The sequence below is a fragment of the Jaculus jaculus genome, chromosome 7 (genome assembly GCF_020740685.1).
Source record: "Jaculus jaculus isolate mJacJac1 chromosome 7, mJacJac1.mat.Y.cur, whole genome shotgun sequence".
NCBI lineage: Eukaryota > Metazoa > Chordata > Mammalia > Rodentia > Dipodidae > Jaculus > Jaculus jaculus.
Window position 1 is genome coordinate 10,446,477 of NC_059108.1, and position 22,278 is coordinate 10,468,754.

General features: G+C 39.7%; 1 protein-coding gene across 3 annotated transcripts in view; it reads left to right on the top strand.

The window, feature by feature from the left end:
• The window catches only part of Pan3 (poly(A) specific ribonuclease subunit PAN3), a 150,726-nt gene that overhangs the window by 78,579 nt on the left and 49,869 nt on the right, over positions 1-22,278 (top strand). Inside the window, exon 2 of one of the 3 annotated variants that reach the window (XM_045154421.1) lies at positions 17,120-17,237. The exons of the other annotated variants lie outside the window; for them this stretch is intronic. Coding sequence (XP_045010356.1) covers positions 17,174-17,237 — 64 coding nt within the window. The 5' untranslated portion in view covers positions 17,120-17,173. The remainder of the gene's footprint in view (positions 1-17,119; positions 17,238-22,278) is intronic. 3 annotated transcript variants of the gene reach the window in all.

The window sequence follows — 22,278 nt, forward strand, 5'->3', positions numbered from 1 at the left end:
CTTAATCTGGCACATTTTTAAAGATAGAAACAAAATGAAATCTACATATACTAAAATAATGTGGAAAGTCTTTATTCTTGAAATATTACTAATTTTATAGCTTAGTTCAATAAGTAAGAGAAATCTTGATTTTGATACTAAATCAAGAAGAGGAAGGAGAGAAAATGCAGGTAACATTTTTCAAGAAGCCTCTGTCATCGCCTGTCGGCATCAGGCTAGCTGAGAGCTTTTGGTGGAGAAACAACCTTATGTTGCCAGGGACTTTGATTAGTGCCTCCCTTGCATCCTCACTGGCTTTTCCCTCTCTTCTGACCTTCCTTCTCTCACTTGTCTCCTTCCCATTTCTTTTCCTGTAGTTCTATCAGATCAATTAGTGAACTTTCTTTTCTTCCCTAGAAAGCATTGTCAGAATTGAGTATCTCTGGAGGCCTAAGTTTTACTTGGAAGTAAATACATTAGCATGATTTTTCTTTCAGTGAGATATGTTTCCTTTGTTTACAGAAGCGTAGTCTACGTGTCAGCTACATGTCAAAAGTTTCATGAAGATTGTCCACATTTCTCCGTAGCTCCGTCATTTACCATTGTATTTTATGAAGCATCCATAGTAATGAGATCCAACTAAGAAAGTTCTTTGACTCATATCAAAAATAACTATTTTGTTCACATATTTGATTTGACTACTTTAAAGGTTTTCACTTTAAGCAACGTGGTGGATGAAAACGAGGGTGCCTTACGTGTTAAATGTGTACTCTACCAGTGTTATACCCTCAGCCCACCAGAAGAGCCTTTCTAAATAACAGGGGAAGTATTACATGGTGTGGTCATAACTCTTCTCATTGCTGTGTCAAAATACCTGACAAGAAACAACCTAAGGGAGGAAGTTATTTTTGTTTTGTTCTTTTAAAAAGACAACAAAGTATGGAAGCCCAGGATGGCCTCCAAACTAGCTCTGTAGCCAAGGATGATTTTGAACTGTCTCCTGTCTCCACCTTCCAAATACTGAGAGATTACAGACATGTGTTACCACTTCACCCAGCGAGAAGGCTTTGTTTTAGCTTACAATTACAGGGTCAGTGACATCCACGGTCAGGAAGCAGAGTGTGTGAACACGAAACAGTGCTGGCCTATGAAAGCCACCCCATTGATCCCCGCTCTCCAGTAAGACAAGGTTCCTCATCCTTTCCTCACAGCCCTACCATATTACAGCCATGTGTTCAACACAGAAGTCTAGGGCAGACATTTCACATTTAAATAACAGAATTTTAGATTTTGAAAGCATTTAGTTTAAAAATAACCATTACTACTTGATGATATTTAAGCTTTTCAGTAAGCATTACGTGGTTTATAGGTTGGTGTTTCAGTGGTCCCAACTGAGTATTGTGACGTAGTTTGAAGTTAATTTAGGGTTAGCATTTGCCTGTGCTTACCATTAGAGTGGTACTCTACTTGCTTTTTAATGGGGAAGATAATCATTCTGTGGAGCCATTAGAAATAGGTCAGTCGATCAAGTTAAATGGTTTCTTGAAGTTTTTTTTTTTTTTTTTCAGCCATTATTCCCAAAGCATTTATTCTCACTAAATTAAACCATTTCTGAAAATGCTGGGATGGTGACTGCTTTGCATTGTCTGCTCTGCTCGTACTTGTTACACTGCTTCCGAGGCCGCTGCTGCTACTGCTGCTGGTGGTGGTGCTTGGCATATTGGCTTAGTTACCTGGAGATGAGAAAAGAAACTTGTTTGCCTTGCCTTCATAAAGCCATTTTATCTCTTCAGTCTTCCGTTAGTTCTTACAAATATGCATTTTTAAGATTTGGTGGAGTCTCTGACTTTTCCATCTGAGTTTTTAATAGTATAAGAGGATAAAGTTTACTTCCCTGCTTTACCACTGATCTGATTTGTCTGTAACTCTTTTTGTCTATTGTAGGTATATATGACCTATTGATAAATTGTAGTCATTCATTGTTTTAAAGTTGTTGCCTTTGAAATGTGTCAAATTATTATTTTATTTTGGTTTTGGTTTTGGTTTAAGATCTCACCTTTAGCCCAGGCTGACCTGGAACTCCCTCTGTAGTCCTGTGCTGTCCTCAGACTCACAGCAGTCCAGCTACCTCTGCCTCCTGAGTCCTGGATTAAAGGCGTGAACCACCACGGCCAGCTTTTTCTTTGAAATTTTTGATCACTTAAAAAATATAAATCAGGGCTAGAGATATGACTCAGAGGTTAAAGGTGTTTACTTGCAAAGCCTGATGGCCCAGGTTCAGTTCTCTAGTACCCACATAAAGCCAGATACACAAAGTGGCATATGCATCTGGAGTGGCAGGAGGCCCTGGCCTGCCCAGATTCCCTATCTCCCCCACTGCAAATAGACAATAGTAAAAATATTTTTTAAATGTATGTTTCCATTTTTATGTTTCAATGCAAGGATTAAAACTTTATGTAATATAGTTATTTGAACTTACGCATATCTAATTAGAAGAAATTAAAAGTGATAGAATATGTGATGTTTTAGTTTCTATTGACTTACAAGCCTAGCTATTACTCCGTTGTAATTTGAGACTCAAGGATGTGTTGTATTAGGAACAATAGCCGTATTGTTTTTTATGATTTCTTAAGGCATAGTTTGGACATTAATTCTCTTTTAGAACCCTACAATTCTACTCATTTTTTTATTTGTAAATTGGCAGTTTTCCTTGGCCACGGATTTCATCCTCCTCAGAGCTTCACAGCCTTCAAACAGTTAAGAGCCACTGTTGTGGCCATATTCACGTAATCCAGGTCTCCGCAGTGTTGCAGTAAGACAACTTGTATGTAGCACAGAGTCCATGAATACACTTTAAAATAACTTTTGCTTAGCACATTTTTTTCTGAATGGATTTTTTGAGAGGAAATGATAACTGCTAAGCGTTTGAAATATTTTATGCTTCAGTCTTTTGTGCCACAAGAAGTTATCTACTTGCTGACTTTTTTTTCATCAATTTTTTTTTTTTTTTATTTTTTATTTTCGAGGTAGGGTCTCACTCTAGCCCAGGCTGACCTGGAATTCACTATGGAGTCTCAGGGTGGCCTCGAACTCACGGCGATCCTCCTACCTCTGCCTCCCGAGGGCTGGGATTAAAGGCATGCGCCACCATGCCCGGCTTCAATTTTTTTTTCTAATAGTGCTTTTATTTAATATACCGTGTAAACTACGAGTGTTCGTACGTAAACTGGTGAGCAGCTCCACAGTGTGTGCACAAGCAGCATGAGCTCTGGGCGTTCATTGTTCTGGCCCTCACGTGGCGTGTCCTGCCAGCCTGGGACTTGGGAATTGAGGACCTCTTGTTTTGCTGAATGAGAAAGGTCTTGAATTTGAAAATTTGATGTAAAAATGATAAAAAGAGCCATAGGAATTTCAGCATTTTCAGCTACTTTTTCTTTCAAAATGAGACTAGAACAGGTTTTTAGGCTATTCTGCATTTTTGTTGTTGTTATTTTTCTAGGTAGGGTCTTGCTCTAGCCCAGGCTGACCTGGAATTTACTATGTAGTCTCAAGGTGGCCTTGAACTCGCAGCAATCCTCCTACCTCTGCCTCCCGAGTGCTGGGAATAAAGGTGTATGCCACCATGCCTGGTTTAGCATGCTTTATGTAATTATGGTAAATTTCATATGATTGACTGAAGGAAAAAATTATTGTGGTAAGGGTTATTATAATTTGATTAATTTATTACCAGTTTATGGTTTTTTTTTTTTCTTTTTGAGGTAGGGTTTTGCTTTGGTGCAGGTTGACCTGGAATTTACTATGTAGTCTTAGGGTGGCCTTGAACTCACAGTGATCTTCCTGTGCCTTCCTCCTGAGTGTTGGGATTAAAGGTGTGTGCCACCATGCCTGGCTTACTACCAATTTATTATAGGTGTTTTGTTTGCTTATTTGTTTTTGTATTGCTGAGATCACACCTGGGCTCATGTGCTAGGCAAGTATTTTATCATTGATTCACACCTATAGACTATTTTTTTGTGAGTTTGTGTGCATGTGTGTATGTGTATGAGAAAATAAATGCAAGGAAAATATCCTTGATCACTTTTTGTTAGTGAACAGTTGTTACTTATCAACAGTTCTGAAAGTGCCAAGTCGATGGATAGAGTTACTAACGTTATTTGACTTTGTCTTGGGAAAAGTATAGGGGAGAACAGTAAGGGAAAGAGAAGAGGGAAATTAATTTTTACTCATCAATCTTGTTCAAAAATACTGAAACATTTGTAAACATGGACATTATAATAGATAGTCTTGCAATATTGAAAAGTTTGGGTCAAAAGCTCCCTTTTCGTTATAAAGTTCTATGCTGAAAACTAACTTCTATGATTGATCAGGTCTATAGTTGTCATAGGTGAAGAAATGGAAATTTAATGCATCCAAATTTTCTAGCAGGTGACTTGGGTATTAATCTAATTCTGGTCATCCAACTAGGTGAACACTGGAGGCTTCAGAGTTCCTGTGTACACATGGCATCACTGATAATTGTTATCTAACCTCTGCTTAGTCACTTAACAGTAATAAGAATTTCTGTCTCTAACCAAGGTAGCCCAGGTTACATGTTAGCACTTTGAATAAAAATAAGAACTATGTATTATGATGAACTAAGCCATGCTTCTTGTATCTTTCATCCATTAGTGCTAATTTTTCTGTTTTTGTTGAGTTGAATAAATCAAAGTGCTTTCTACATGAGAACTTTTTAGTTGCTTTCTTCTTTGAATTTGTTCTATTTTATATGCACATAAAACTGATCTGTTTTTAAGATAGAAAGATCAGGGGGAGTTGGGAAACACTGGGGAAAATATTAAGTATAGCAGTTGAAAATCTTGTGTCTCCTGTAAATTATGAAGACTAGAAAACATTTTGTGGGTAAAATTAAACCGATAGGTATGTTTTCCTGGCTGTAACTGAACTGATACCCAACCAGATGGCATACAGTTGGGAAAGTAGGAAACTACCAATTTGGAGGAATCTATGATCTTGTAGACTATCTAAGCTCACACTTAAACTTCCATTATAGATCTCAGGCTGTCCAAGTCATTCAAGGCACAAAGACTTTTTAAGCTATTTTAATTATCTTGTGTTTCTCAAGTGATGTGACTATTGAAAAGTTATCTAGTTCTTAAACTTCATCATGTTCAATAGGATAGTAATCTAAAATAGGGTTTCCTTATAACGACTTCAGTAGTCTACCATTACATGGATTCTGTGAGATATTTAAGTAATTTTACCGTGAATTCATGAATATATTTTAGCCTGAACTCAACTTTGACTTATTTTGTACTTATACTAATATAGATAACTTAGGATTTAAATATTCTTACAGTTATTTTAGGGATTAATCTAGATTTCCAAGGCAATTTCAAATTCTTTAAGAAATGACCAGGTTATTTTTCTTCCATGACAAATTTAGGTATACAGAATGCTAAATAAATGTTTACTCATTTGGTAAAATTTTATTTTTTGAAATAAACTTTTATTGATGGCTATTTCTTAAGTATAGTGGATTAATTATTCAATACACATTCTTAAGAACTTTTAAAAACTAGAAATGTTCAAGTTACATGTTTAAATAATAGTCAAATGAGGAACAAAAATGTTTCTTTAAAAACTTTTAACAGCACCAAAAGTCACTTGGTATTGTGAAGTACTAAATCATTCTTATAAGCACTTTTAAAGTATTTTAAATAAAGTTGCATGTTTGTATTTTTGTAACGACTTTGTTTTTCAGGTATAATCAACAGAATCATTCAAACCTTTCAAGGCTCTCTAGTTTGAGGATTACTTTCTCCAGTAAAAAATAATACACTTAAAAGTTAACCACTGTGTCATTAAAATGAGGGGTCTTCAGAGTTTTTGAGAAGAGGAACTTCTTGTTGCCCTTAGTAGTGCACTCATCCTAGAAGGGGTGTTGTGTGCGTGCATGTATACAGACAGAGGTTGTGATGCCCGGGGAAGGTTGCTGGCGGTAGAACTATAGGACCATAACCAGGTGGGGAATGCAAGCTGGCTGTATTTTCGCCCCAGTTGGGAATTTCAGGAAACTGAGGCGAGACGTATATGGCGCGTTGGGGGATGTGGCTGCTGCAGCCTGCTTGGAAGCGTGTCAGGTAAGGATAAAATAGCTACTGGTAGATAAGACTCTGCTGGTTAATGTATCCTGTTAGATTGGAGAGTTCCAGTATTGGGTTTCCTGTGTGAAGTGCACAGTATTGCTGGCTTGCCCCTTAACTAAGGGGTGAGGTCCAGATGGGAATGGGTAGGGTTTGCCTTCAACTAGAGGTGACTCACTCAGTGGCGTACATCTACAGCAAAGCCTCCTGCAACTCTTGCATATGAATGAACTACTTCCTTTGAGTATGAAATATGAATGTGGCCTTTAGAAACAGTTCTAAAATAGCTGTGTAGTTTTCCATATACCCCTTGGATTCTGTGTTTGAGTCTTCATTCATTGGAGAAGGTGATAGTAAATAACTTGAAGGTCTTCCATGTCTAAAACTCCACTGCAGATTTATAGAGACAAAAAAAAAAAAAAAAAAAAAAAAACTTTGTCAAGAATAGCAATGAGAGGCAGCAAACAGAAGAGTACAGTTCTTGCATTAGGTTTTCAAAATATTTTAAATGGCATTTAGACTTCCTTGACACACTATAAATTACAGAAAAAAACCCACCCTGTCTACCTTTGTTTCACAGGTGAAGATGAAGGTCGTTTTGCTTCAGCAGTATAAATTTAGAATCTGGGTGTAGCAATGTATTGAAGTGTCTGGATGGCATAAAAGACTGAGAGTGAGTGTACTCATAAATGCCTCGAACATTTGTGAGTCTAGAGTGTAGGGAGTTAGATCTCAGTCTCCCACTTTCCCTGGAGAGCTCTAGGGGTCATTTCTTTTAACCTTTCGGCCAAGCTGGGCGGTGAAGACAGTATATGTGGCTAAGTTGACTGCCGTGGAGCTGGGAGCTGTGCTCTGTAGGTGTGGCCTGGATGGTTGTAGGCTCCTCTGTTGCTTCACTTTCACCTTCATTGTTAGCTTACTGTGTAAGTTACTGTTTTCTTTTATCTTAAACGTACACTACTTTTAGAGAGCATGGGTGATGGTTACAGACGTAGCCCTTCCTCATCCCTAGTGTGCATAGGCTTGCATCCTACTCGCGAATGCCAGCCAAGCCTGAGCTGTATGCATAAACTGTTTTGTGAAAGTGTTTCATACTAGATCTTCAGTTATGAGACCCTTACTCATTGATATGTCTGAAGTAAGATTTTTTTCCCCTCACAATCTCATAAATGCTTTCTCACATTTTAGGTTGATTATACAGATTTCAGAGTGCTGGTCTATAACTAGTAACTGGCTTTGGGGGTAGGTTGGAGGATAGGTTTTATCTTTGAGAAAACTAGAGATCAACAAGTAGGGTCTCACTCTAGCTCAGGCTGACCTGGAATTCACTGTGTATTCTCAGGTTAGCCTTGAACTCATGGCAGTCCTCCTATCTTTGCCTACCAAGTGCTGGGATCAAAGGCATGTGCCACCACGCCCAGCTGGTGAGAATGTTTTTAAGTCACCAGCTACTCTCTTAAACCATTGTTACTATGGGCCACAGTTTGTGTAATAGTGGAGGTCAAACTGTTGGGATAAATAGATCTTCAGTGCAGTGACTAAAGCAGATAATCATTTCTTAGTTGAGGTCAGGTGTTTAGACTGACTAGACAGTCTTCCACAGCAGCCCATTGGGGATCCAGGGCAGAGGCTTCAGTCAGCTGGAAGGGGGCACATGGAAGACCATGCGTGGGAAGCCTGGAAGCTTCTCCTATGAGTTTTTTCCATACTCTGACTTAGGCTACTTACTGTCTCCTTTACATACAGAATCTTAATAGTTGGTCATTTTAATGCATTATTTACATACAACCTTTGTGTCTTTTTTGAATTTTTTTAAACCTGCTTCCATTTGATGTATCTATTTGAACTTTTTTGGATATCATAGGCTTATCTTTAATTGTCAGAACTAATTTTTTTGGGCCAACAAGACGGTTTAGCACCTAAGTGCTTGCTTGGGGTGTGGGTTTGATTTACCCGTGTCAACCTAGACACAAAAAGTGCACAAACATCTGGTGTTTCTTTGTAGCTGATGAAGTGTGTAAACACACATAAATGAACAATTTTTTTGAAAAACGGATATTTTTACTAATTTTTGCATAGAAACACTACCAAAAATTAATTTCATTTTTTAAATTTTATTGACAATTTTCATACCTGTACAGACTACCAAAGTTTATAGTATATTTATAGTATTGTCTGCTTGAAATAAAAAAATCTTTTTGGATGACTTTATGCTGAGCTGCTTGTATGTCAATAATTGTAATGCACCTAAAAACATTTGGTAGGCTTTTAGGTAGTAGAATTTGTAGGACATATTTTTGTGTTATGCACTTACTTCGGTTCTATGTTGTTTTCATTGGTTTCGGCCCTTGTGTTCAGATCAGAACTCCTTACAGGCATTACATGTGTCTTTTGTTTTCTGAATCTAAACGGATATATCCAGGAAAGCTGGTTTGAAGCCAGTCTTATTTTTGCTAGGTGTATAATTGATAAGTGTCATATGGTTAGTACTTTTACTTTGAGGATAGTGGGTGTCAGCTTGAGCATCCACCAGAGACTCATTCACCAGGGGATCTGTGGCCTCCGCTGCTCTGAGGACCTCATTTTGAGAACATCTGCTCTGTTTAGGGTTTAAGCCAATTTCTTTCCTTCCTCTGAAGACCAAGATTACAAAGAAAATTTTAATTTTTTTTTTCTTTCTGAAAAACGACGACTTGAGTTGTAATACATGAGTAAAGTACATGGCCTTTCTCCTTTGGCAGAGGCTTATTGTGCTGTCTGGCTCGTGTGTGTTCAGAATCGGTGATGTTATTGTTGAGTAGCTATTGCAGAAGTTATTGAAGCTTCTTGGTGATCACAGGCACCTATACATGTCAGTTTTCTCTTTCATTTGGCTTAAAGTAGTAATCTGTTTATGGGAAAATAAGTTAAGGTAATAAGTAAAATCGATGGGAAAATCATACCTCTGTGAATTAGTAATCTGTCAGTGTACATACCTCCTACTATCTCTTCAATGAAGTTTTAAGTTAGTTCCATTCCAAAACTTTTTTTTGTTTTGTTTTGTTTTTTGAGGTGATGTCTCACTGTAACCCAGGCTGACCTGGAATTCACTGTGTAGTCTCAGGCTGGCCTCAAACTCATGGTTATCTTCCTACTTCTGCCTCCTAAGTGCTGGGATTAAAGGTGTATGTACCACCACACCCAACCCATTCCAAAACTTTTACCTGCATACACAGATTATAATACTATTTTATCACTTTTCCCTCCTTGAATATATTAATTGATATGAAATGTGAGTATCATTAAACATTAAACTAGAATATTACAACTTAAAATAACGCAAAGGTAGATAAACTGGTGAACTTGGGAAGTTTTAGGTAGTAACCTTTTTTGCTCCCCATTTTATTTATTTATTTATTTATTAGAGAAATAGGCAGAGAGAGAGAGAATGGGCACGCCAGGGCCTTTGGCTGCTGCAAACTCCAGATGCATGCACCCCCTTGTGCATCTGGCTTATGTGGGTCCTGGGGTATAGAACCTGGATCCTTTGGCTTTGCAGGCAAGCACCTTAACCAGTAAGCCATGTCTCCAGCTCCCCCAATCTCTTAATAAATGTTTTTAAAAAATAGTTGCAGTATAAAAGTGCTGTGTCATGAAAAGCAATTTATTTTAATTGAAAACTTTATCACATTAAATGAAATGACTCATTGAGACACATCACCACATCTTCAACTTCTTTAAATGTTGAAAAGCTCGAGAAATTAACCTTTTGTTGAAAGGTTTTGCTTCTCTTATGTAACTCTTGAAGATGTCCTTTTATATACCTATATTCATAAAATTAATGTCATTACCCTGCTGGGGAACTGTCTGAAGAAGCTTCTAATCCTGTGTTTGGTTCTTGTAAAGGATAATCCTGTACCCTTGAGTCAGAGGGAACTTGACTCCCAACTAAGTCTTTTAAGTACACAATTGTGTGTTGCCTTGTTAGTAAGTTAAGCCCTTGTTTGGAAAGATAAAGTCCTGGTGTTCACGTTCACTGTGTCTGTGAAGTACCGTTACCGTTAATCAGTTTATCTTGTGTTAGAAAGGCCTAATGGTTTAAAATGCATGAAACTTAACGTGGGTCAGCGTTAGTCTTTGAGAATTTTACCAAAGACACACACAAGCATTTTCCTCAGGAGCCTTTATAAAGTACATTCTTGGGGCTGGAATAAATGGCTGAGCAGTTAAATGCATTTGCTTGCAAAGTCTGCTGGCCTGTTCAATACCCCAGTTGCCCACATAAAGCCTAATAGGCATTCATTTGCAGCAGTCAGAGAATCTGTATATATAAATACAAATAAATAAAAAATGTAAACTGGACATGGTGGTGCACGTTTTTAATCCCAGCACTCAGGAGGCAAAGATAGGAGGATAACTGTGAGTTCAAGACCAGCCTGAGACTACATAGTGAATTCCAGGTCAGCCTGGGCTAGAGCAAGATCCTACCTAAAAAAAATTATAGATATATATTCTTGTATGTGTATGTTTTGCATCCACCCACCAGGGTTTCTTAACTGCAAGTGAATAGCTTTTATGTGGGTTTATGTGGGTCACTAAGTACCTTGAACTGCTGAGTCATTCCCCCCCCCCCCCAAGTGCATTCTTGCTGGGCATGGTGGCACCTGACCATCCCAGCATTTAGATGGTTGAGGTAGGGCTGAGTTAAAAGCCAGCTTGGGCTGCAGGTCTACTTCAGAAAGCCTTTCAGGTAATTAGCGTGTTAATCCTGCTTGGGAACCAAGGGAAATGTTTTAGTTTCAGTACATTGATAGGTAGAACTTATTTTCCCTACTCCTAAATACTTTAAGGTATAATTAAAAGAAGAAATTAGTGCCAGGCATGGTGGCACATGCCTTTTATCCTAGCACTCAAGAGGCAGAGATAGAAGGATTGCCGTGAGTTTGAGGCCACCCTGAGACAACATAGTGAATTCCAGGTCAGCCTGAGCTAGACCTTACCTTGAAGGAAAAAAAAATAAAAATAAAAATAAAATAAAATTTAAAAAAGAAGGTAATAGGGCTGGAGAGATGGCTTAGCGGTTAAGCGCTTGCCTGTGAAGCCTAAGGACCCCGGTTCAAGGCTCGGTTCCCCAGGTCCCACGTTAGCCAGATGCACAAGGGGGTGCACGCGTCTGGAGTTCGTTTGCAGAGGCTGGAAGCCCTGGCACGCCCATTTTCTCTCTGTCTCCCTCTATCTGTCTTTCTCTCTGTGTCTGTCGCTCTCAAATTAAAAAAAAAAAATTTTTTTTTAAAATTTAAAAAAATTAAAAAAAGGTAATAGTGAAGTATTATCTGTAAAATGTTCGTGTTTGAAGAGTTTTGTTATAGGCATTATGAAGCTCAGTGATGTGAATATGGACATACCATTTCTATAAATTATAAAAAGTAATAGGAAGCAAAGACTTACAACTGATTGATTTCCCAGCCTCAGTTTCCTCTTTAAGCAACATGAACATCTCTGGTTGCTTAGAAAAATATGTCCTGGGCTGGAGAGATGGCTTAGCAGTTAAGGTGCTTGCCTGCAAAGCCAAAGGACCTTGGTTCAATTCCTCAGGACCCACATAAAGCCAGATACACAAGTGTCTGGCATTTGCTTGCAGTGGCTGAAGGCCCTGGGGTGCCCATTCTCTTCTTCCCGCCCTCTCTCTGTCTCTCTCTCTCAAGTAAACAAATAAAAATAAAATTGTGTTCTAATTTCTCTTGATACTTAAGTTCATTATAGAAGTCACTAATTCTTATTGTACATTGTATTTAGCAAGTTACACCCTTTTCTTTTCTGAACTTCTTTTGTTTTGTTTTGTTTTTTGAGGTAGGGTTTCACTATAGTCCAGGCTGACCTGGAATTCACTATGTAGTGTTCAGTGTGGCCTTGAACTCATGGCGATCATCCTACTTCTGCCTCCTGAGTGCTGGGATTAAAGGCATACACCACCACGCCTTCCTAAATTTTTAAAATTTTTTTAAAGTATGTTCTATTTTATTATGAGGGAGAGTGAGAGTGAGAATGGACATGCAGGGCCTCTCGCCACAGCAAACGACCTCCAGATGCGTGCACCTCCTTCTGATCTGGCTTATGAGGGCCCTGGAGAATCGAACTGGGATCCTTTGGCTTTGCAGGCAAATGCCTTAACTTCTTAAGCCATCTCTCCCTCTTTTCTAAATTTTTGTGCAGTTGGGTAAATTATCATTCTTTGAAAAATACAGAAAGAAACTTACATCTTAACTATTACCAATCCTATCTAATCTAGTCTTCATATGATATTACTTAACTGTTTACTTGGGTCCACTTTCAGTGTACCATCCTAGAGCAAGCCATCATGTCCAGTCTGGTTTCCAGTCATCATTAGAATACAATCCAAGCACTGCGCACTGGCCTGTGTGATCTGTGGATTGTGCATCTCGCTCCCCTCCATCTTTCTCTCTTGTGCGTCCTGATCTGGCCATACAGCATCTCCAGTACACCAAGTTCCCTTGATTCATGTTCTTTCCATGGTGTGACTGATGCCTTCCTAAGGTCTCAACTGAAACATCACTTTAAAAAAAAAATCACTTTAAAGAATGTTTTACTTTATTTTTATTTATTTATTTGAGAATGAGAATGGGTGTGCTAGGGCCTTCGGTCACTTCAAATGAACTCCTGATGCACGTGTCCCCTTATGTCTCTGGCTTACGTGGGTCCTGGGGAATCAAACAGGGTTCCTTTGACTTTGTAGGCAAATGCCTTAACCACTAAGCCATCTCTCCAGGCCTGAAACCACTCCCCCGCCCCAGCCAAAAAAAAAAAAAAAAAAAGACTAGACAAATGTAACGGGGATTTACCACCCTGATATTTGATCATGGCATGTCATTCATTTTCTTTGTAGCCCTTTTTACACTGTGGGGCTAGAGGGATGCTCAGTGGTTAGAGGCACTTGCTTGTAAAGCCTGGTGGCCCAGGTTCAGTTCCTTAGTACACATAAAGTAAAGCCAGATGCACAAAATGACACATGCATCTGGAGTTTGTTTACAGTGGCTAGAAGCACTAGTACTTACTCCCGTCTTCCTCCTTTGCTGTTCCTAGTCTCATTCTCTTTACCTCTATGTGTGCCTGTCTGCTTGCAAATACAAGAATAAAAATTCCACAACAAAGCTCACAAAAATGTTACCTTTGAGATTTTATTTTTATTAAAATTGGGGAATTGTCTTTGTACTGTTAGAATATGTAACCTCTCTTCCATGTTTATTTGCTTAGTAAATACTTTTCTACATTAAAATGATTGGAAATGTGGGGTTGGGGAGATGGCTCAGTAGTTAAAGCCACTTGCTTGCAAAGCCTGCTGGCCTGGGTTTATTTCCCCAGCACTCACATAAAGCTGGATGCAAAAGTAACATGTATGTCTGGTGTTTGTTTGCAGTGGCAAGGGTTCCTTGTGCATACACGTGTACATTTAAATTAGTTATTGAGAAATTGGAAATCAAGGGTTGGAGAGATGGCTTAACAGTTACGGCAATTGCCTCTGAAGCCTAAGTTCCCAGGTTCCATTCCCCAGTACCCATGTAAGCCAGATGTACAAGGTGGCACACACATTTCGAGTTCATTTGCAGTGGCTATAGACCCTGCTGCTATATCTGTCTGCCTCTTTTTTTCTCTCTCTCTCACTAATAAATTTTAAAAAATATTTAATTGGAAATGTAGGGGCTTGGAGATGGCTCAGAAGTTAAAGATGCATGCACCCATGTAAATCAAATGTATGAGGTGACATGTCCGTCTGGAGTGTGTTTGCATTGGCAGGAGACCCCAGCGTGCCCATACTCATCCCATCTTCCTCTCTCCTCTCCTCTCCTCTCCTCCTGCCTCCTTGTATACCCTCCCTCCCTCCCTCTGTGCTAAAAATTAAAATTTTAAATTCTCCTCCTGCCTCCTTGTATACCCTCCCTCCCTCCCTCTGTGCTAAAAAATAAAATTTTAAAAAAATATTTTTTTAATTGGAAGTTTAGGGCTGGAGAAATGGCTTAGTGGTTAAGGAGCTTGCCTTTGAAGCATAAAAACCCAGGTTTGATTTCCCATTACCCATGTAAGCCTGATGCACATGGTGGCGCATGTATCTGGAATTTGTTTACATTGAATAAAGGCCCTGGCATGTCCATTCATTCTCAGTCCTCCCCCCCCATGAAATAAATAATAAAAATGAAATATTAAGCCGGGCGTGATGGCACACACCTTTAATCCCAGCACTGGGGAGGCAGAGGTAGGAGGATCGCTGTGAGCTCGAGGCCATCCTGAGACTACATAGTGAATTCCAGGTCAGCTTGAGCTAGAGTGAGACTCTACCTCGGAAAACAAAACAAAAACAAAAATGAAATATTAAATTAAATTGGAAGTTGATATTCATTGTCCCCTTATCCAAGATTTCCTGCTTTGTAGTTTTTCCCTATGCTCAACCTCAGTTTGAAACTATTGAATGATAAATTCCAGAAATAATTCATAAACTTTGTTGCCCACCATCAGTGAGTAAAATCAGTGAAATCTGTGAGTAAAAAGTAAGAATTGGTCGTAAATTCCTATCTCTATGTTATCATGTATTGGCAGGTGGCTTGGTGATTCTTAGGGATAGTTGGGCACTCATTTATTCTGAGTGCTCAGTGCTCAGGAGAGGGCTCAGCACTTGAAGTCTTGGACTGCTAACCTTCAAACACGTAATCTATATTTAAACCTGAGGCTGTCAGTGAGGTGTGCATGAGAATAGTCTGACTCAGGATGCTGGTGTTGATGTGTTGACACACAGATGTGTACTAATTTGAATCTGCATTTGTGTTTTGCTGGTATAATAAACAGTGAGAAAGGATATGGATGGAAATCCAAGTTCAGCACTGGAAGAGTCCTGAAGCACTTCTGGAAGCCTAGGACTCGTAATATAGTTTGCCTAGCTATTCTTTGTGTTAGTGCACACACATGTTCATGTGTGTTTGATGTGTACACACGCACATAGACTACGAGTTTGGATGTTCTTCCTCAGGAACCAGCCACCTTTCTTAGACCGGTCTCGCAGGCTTGGCGCTCACAATTAGACCGCTCCTGCTCAGCCACTGAGCCCCAGGATCCGGTGTGCGTTGCATCTCTAGTGCCAGCGACTGAACTCGGGTCCTTAGATTTGCAAGACAAGGACTTTGTCTCACTAGCTATCTTCCCAACTATTTAATAAGATTTGTTTTTCATGGGACTGAGGTTTGTGCACATGTTGGCATGCATGTGGAGGCCAGAGGCTGATGTCAAGTGTCCTCCTCAATCATTCCACCTTATTTACTGAATTTAGAACTTGCTGATTCAGCTAGCCTAGCTAGCCAGCTTGTCCTTGTCTCTACCTGGACTACCACAACCACGAGACATTTATGTGGGCCCTAAGATCTAACCTCTGGTCCTGTTTGCATGGCAGGTGCTTTCTGAGCCATCTCCCTGGCTCCTAATACAGCTTTTTTAGTTTTGTCGTTGTTTCTTGAGATAGGGTTTCACTCTACCCAGTGTATATTCTCAGAGTGGCCTTGAACTCATGACGATCCTCCTACCTCTGCCTGCGGAGTGCTGGGGTTTAGGGGTGTGCCACCACACCAGGCTTAGTTTTTAAATGACTGGCACAGAAGGGTCATTTCTCCATAGTAGGCAATTTACCAATTCGGAAGTTAGGGAAACCAGGAGATGTTGAGATTTACCCAGTGGGGAATTCTCATTTGAAATACAAATACAGAATACAGAAAATATTTAGTGACTATCTCATTTTTTCCCCAAGGATAATATTTAATAGATACCATCATTACATTTAGTGGGCCTGTTAGCTTGTTAGGCACCGCCTCCACACACCAGTTGAGAAAGGCTGGGAAAATGATGAGTTATCAAAGTATTGGATAGAGGGATTACCAAAATAACAGATATCTATATTCAAATAAATACAGTCTTTAAGATAATATACACCAGTTCCTATATTGTCTGTCACACATCTGAGCTTTACAGTATTGAGATTAGTGACATCAAGACATTTCCATCTTACAACTTGGAAATAATGACTTTTTTGTTGAGCTATATTTTCATACTTGATAAGTGAGTAGTGTTGGACTATTTTTTTTGGGGGGGTGAACAACTTTTAAGTGAACAGTTGTGTTGGTCAACTTGGTCATTCTCTCTGCACATGGTCTAGACCCAAATGACATTTCTTTGGTTTGGAGTCACCTTGAGCTGTTTGAATTCTTTAAGTTGGTTTGTTTTCTTCTTTTCTCTTTTTAATACCTTTATCAATAGTAGTATAGTATTATAGACAAAAATCACTAACTCATGAGTGGAAAGATGGCCTTATTTTCTTATAGGGTATCTTTAATCTCAAAGGCTGTGTACGTAAAGATTTTCCCCCTTTTGTTTTAGATATACCAAGGAAAGAAGGTCACTATTTTAGAGACCTCAACAAAGAATGTTAACTTGTTTTATCTTTTGATTTAGACCTTGCAATTTAGGAATCTCATAATATTTCAGTAGTCCATTGTGTGTAACATGAAGCAAGTTATTCTAGACATGTCAGCTGCTTCTGGGTGGCGACACTGAGTTTTCCCCACAGCAACACAACACACACACACACACACACACACACACACACACACACACGCATGCACTCACACACTAATACAGAAAGCAGCTTTTCTAATATAAACAGAACAAGACAAGACCCCACTTTGGCCTTTGGGATACTTGTTATTTATATTCTTGGCATATTTTTTCCTCTGTTAGAAGAACCATGTAATTCTTAAAAACTTGGCAATTTAATATTCTTGCTATAACTGAGGGAAAGATTTAAGCAAGTGTCTGTGGCATATAGATGCCTCTGATTATTGGCTGCTTCTGTAGTTGAAAGGAAGTTGATTTTGTCGGATCCAATAAGTTTGTCCTTTCCACTTGAGTGTTGAAAGAGCTTATGAGCAGTAGCTGTTCTGATTTTTGTTGGTTGTTTTCTCTAGGGAACAAGCTACCCTCTGAGTCAGCACTGGACTTGAAGATAAAACCTACAATTCATGAAACTGACTGATTCGACTAAAGGATGGATAGTTTGGGCAGCGATGGACAGCTCTATGAGGGGTCTGTTTGTTTAACTGAAGGGATTGTTGAGTTCAGCAACTTTTAATTCCCCTAATCACAAGGGGTTGCTGTTGTGAAAACAGGGTTTGTGAAGGAATCAATTCTGGCAATTAACATCAATATTCTTATTGACTCTGTTTTCATTTTATCACTAAACATCATGGAACAATTCTATAAAGTGAAAAATTTTTGCTGCTATTTGTTGCCAGCAAGAATTTGTTTGTTCTGAGAGGTCAGCTTAGGGTTTCTTGCAGCTTATTTATGAATCCAAATTACCCTTTTTTCACATGGGTTATAAACATTTGTCTCAAGTAAGCCTTTTGGCAGATGGGTTATTAATCGTTGAAAATGTAGTATGCATTTGTGACTTGAAACTTTTAGGATTAATTGGGACTTAATTTGATTGGTAAATACTTTTATCAGATAAGTGAATAAATATCTCAGGCTAATATTTTAAAGTACTGTTTCAATAAACAGTTGTTAAGTGTTAGTAAGGCAAAAGTTTTGCCTTAAATTTAGTTTTTGTTTCAATTTTCTAAGGAAATGGGTTTATTTATATGTTTAATTAAGTGGAATTTTGAACCTGAAACATGAGGGATTAAAAATACTACAAAAAGTTAAAGGTAAATTATGTTGGGCATATCTAATGATTACCATCTTGAAGACCTTTAAAAGCAGGCAGTGGGCTAATTATTTTAATAATTTTAGTAATTGTTGTAGTTATTTTAAAGATAATAATATTTAAAAGATAGAGGTTCACGGGAGTTTGACACAGCCAAGATTCAAGGAGAGTCCTTCAAATATCTTTTATTGTTGAAGCTAAAGGTGTCAGAAGTCATCCGGCAAGTGGGCTGCGTGGGCGGGTGGGCTTCAGGCGCACTAGTTACCATGATTGTTAGGACCATAGGTGCTAGTGGTGTGGGTTAAGACACCAAAGCCAGCTTCTTACTAATTTATTGATTTTTTAAAAAATATAAAATGGTTGCACCAATAGACTGCTTCTCCCCCTCCCTAATTCTACTGAGGGTCTTTGGTGGGGATATTGGTATTCACTGTGGGGACCAAGAGGCCTCAGCCAGTCTGTGCAGGGGTGGGGGAAGCACGGTGTCTCAGGCTATTCCCACCCAAGCTGAGGCTTTTACAGTCTTTCAGCCCCCTCTTCCGCAATACTCCCTGAGCCTTACTGGGCAAGGTAGAGATCTGATTGTAGTATTGCTTTCTCTAGACTCTGGTCCTCTGTTTTTAAGAGATGTGAGTGACCACAGTGTCTGTCGCCATTTCCCTGGAACTGGTTTTCAGGTGAGCCATGAGAGCAGTATCCATGTCACTGCTGCCCCTGTAGTGACTTCTGGGCCCGGGCAGGTGAGGTGGAGGTGACCGTCTCCTGGTAGCCAGCGGCTCTCTCCTCGATGTGCCCTTGTTCTCCCCAGCGCTCTCCATGGCACACACATGCAGGGTCCCCTTAAGGCCGGTTTCAAGAATTGGTTGCAGCCGGGCGTGGTGGCGCACGCCTTTAATCCCAGCACTCGGGAGGCAGAGGCAGAGGTAGGAGGATTGCCATGAGTTCAAGGCCACCCTGAGATGACAGAGTTAATTCCAGGTCAGCCTGGACCACAGTGAGACCCTACCTCAAAAAAAACCAAAAAAAAAAAAAAAAAGAATTGGTTGCAAAGCTGAATTTGATTGAACAATGAAATTATTAGGAACAATAAAGGCTATTGTTGTCTTAGCTCTTTCTTACTGGCTTTGTTAGTACTTCTTGATGGTGAAGTGTTGGATTTTTTTTGGAATCAGGCACGACACTGTTGGGCAGTTAGTCCTCACAGGTGTGACTGTGCGCCCTGTGCGGAGCTGGGTGCACAGCTCAGACACGCCTAGTGAGATGCTCCAGTCATACTCTTAACGCTTCCTTTTCTCATCTCATTTGCTGCGGCCTTTAAAAGGAATGACCAGATGTTCCCAACTTAAATTTTAGAAAATATCCCTCTGCCCTTTGTGTAAAACTCAGTGCCAGTGTCTTAAAGGATTGGTCCCATAGGGTGGCACGGAAAAGTGGCTAAAAGCTTAATCATGTTTCTAGATTCTAAAATGCCACTCATCAATTTCATCATAGCCTTTTTAATAAGAAAGTTTTAATTTTAACATGTGTATCAGTAGGATTCTTCAGAAACATTAAATTCTAGTCTGTCTTTCAATTCAGAGACCCCTGAATTGTTCTTGCTTGTAGCAGTTACACTCATCTTCATAATACTGTGTCTTTTCACAGCGCCTAACCCTTTAGGACCGGTGGTATATATATCGTTTCCAGGCTTACTGTAGAGCGCCAAGCACTTAAGCAGATAAATGTTACGAACGGGTCATGTTAGTCATGAAGTTTATGCTTCTGTATTTAATGATGTTCCACCTTTGTATTGCCACAATTTCTTATAGTTTTTGTCATTTTATAAAGCCACTATGGATTTAAATTTAGGTTAACTTTACAAAGTGAAGTCACTGCATGGATTAGCACCCGAGTCACCTTTCTTTATTTCTACGAACAAATTATTGAAGTATATTGAGCTCCAGCTAAGTGACTTGTAAAACAAAGGTGGGGCATGTTGATCTACTTCTGGCTAAAAATTAGAAACTTTAAAACTTAGGGCAAAATCATGAATTTGGTAACTTTAATAATTTTAAACTTAGAGTGACCCGATGGAGATAGCTGTATAAATTGAAAATAATGATGAGGGATTTCTAAATTTAAATTTTTTAAAAAGTTATTTATTTATTTGTTTGGCAGAGAAAGAGGGGGAGAGAGAATGGGCGCACCAGAACCTCCAGCCACTGCACACGAACTCCAGACGTGTGCGCACCCTTGTGCATCTGGCTAATGTGGGTCCTGGGGAATCGAATCTGGGTCCGTTGGCTTTGCAGGCAAACGCCTTAACTGCTAAGCCATCCCTCCAGCCCCTAAATTTAAATTTTTATTGTTTTTGTTTTTTTGAGGTTGGTTCTTACTCTAGCCCAGGCTGACCTGGAATTCACTATGGAGTCTCAGGGTGGCTTCGAACTTACGGCGATCCTCCTACCCCTGCCTCCCGAGTGCTGGGATTAAAGGCATGTGCTACCACGCCCCACTAAATTAAAATTTTTTTTAATATATTTTTTAAATTTTTTATTTATTTATTTTGAGAGCGACAGACACAGAGAGAAAGACAGATAGAGGGAGAGAGAGAGAATGGGCGCGCCAGGGCTTCCAGCCTCTGCAAACGAACTCCAGACATGTGCGCCCCCTTGTGCATCTGGCTAACGTGGGACCTGGGGAACCGAGCCTCGAACCGGGGTCCTTAGGCTTGACAGGCAAGTGCTTAACCGCTAAGCCATCTCTCCAGCCCTAAATTTAAATTTTTAAAAATTGTTTTAATAATACATTTACTTTGTTCATACAAATATGTACTAAGGTGTAATTACTTAGAAGATAAACTTTATATACTAGGAGGCTAAGGCAGGATGATTACTTTGAGTTTAAGGCCAACATTGGCTACATAGGCCAGCCTGGGGTACACAGTGATTCCATGTTAAGAAATCCATTTTACCTGGGCATGGTGGCACCGTGAGTTCTCGGCCACCCTGAGACTATATGATGAATTCCAGGTCAGCCTGGGCTAGACCAAGACCCTACCTTGAAAAGAAGAAAATCCATTTTATTTTAGGTAATTAAGTCTCTCAGCAGCTTTTGTGTATTATCTAACTGACTCACATAACTGCATTGTGGAAAAAAATTTAGTTGTACACCATGAAGCATCACTTGTCACATGTTCCTTCTGCCTTAAAATCATTCTTGATATTCAAAACTAACTCACTTAGTTGATGTTGTTTTCTCTCACCTTTAAGTTGTCCGTCTCCAAAACCCAGTTTTCTCGGTAGAGGTGAGTCAGGCTGGAGAGGTCGCCTAGCTGGTGAAGCCGCGTCGCTGTGCGTGCTTTAGGGTGTGTGTGTTTGCCTGCCTTTAGACAAGGACCTGGGCTCAGTCCCCAGTCCCCTGCAAAAATGCCAAGGGTTCTGGAAGATGCTTGTCAGGTGGAAACTGCCAGATCCCTGGGGCTTGATGGCCAGATAGTCTAGACTAGCCTAGTCAGAGAGTTCCTGGCCATTAAGAGGCCTTGTGTCAAAAAAGGTGGTTGGTGTCCTTGAGGTGTGACACCTCATGTTTGTCCTCTGCCGCTCCCCCCTCCCACACACGAACCTGCACACATAGGCATTAAAAAAAATAGTTTAGGACTAGAGAGATGGCTTAGTGGTTAAGGTGCTTGCCTATGTACCCTAAGAACCCAGGTTCAGTTCCCCAGAATTCATGCAAGCCAGGTGCACATGGTGGCATTTGCATCTGGAGTTCATTTGCAATGGCTAGAGACCCTAGTGTTCCATTGTTTCTCCTCCCTCCTCCCCACCCCCTGCAATAAATAAAATACAATAAAGTTTTTTGAAAAGTTAAATGAGTGTTACTAAAGTTCATCTCCCTTTCTGATGTTGTGCTGGGAATAGAATCTAGGTTCTTGCATGTGCTGGGCAGAGGATAGCTTTCAAAGCAGCGGACGTGAGCATGCCTTGTTTGTATTACATGTATGTTTTCATCTTTCAGACAAGCTCTCATGTAGCCCAGGCTGGCCTTAAACTCTGTGTAGCTGAGGGTGTCCTTGAACTCATAATCCTTTTGCCCCCACCTCCCACCCCAGGTTGCAGGCACGGACCGCATGCTTGTCTAACATTTGTTGCAATTATAGACTGTTTGATATTTTCCAGGTTTTTGTTGTTGTTGTTATGGTTTGGTTATAGCCTAGATCCTCACTATTGTTCTAAAAGCCTATACACTACTAAGAGTAAAAATCTTAGCTTTTATAACATGTATTTTATTAGTATGAATATTTAGATACCTTGGATACTAGAGATAGAAGTTGATAAAATACATAAGTTCAGGTCTTTGCTGCATTTCCCAGCCATGGAGTGTGTAAAACACACGCACACTCGCACCATTTTCCTCTTCTCATTTTTTAGTTTTACT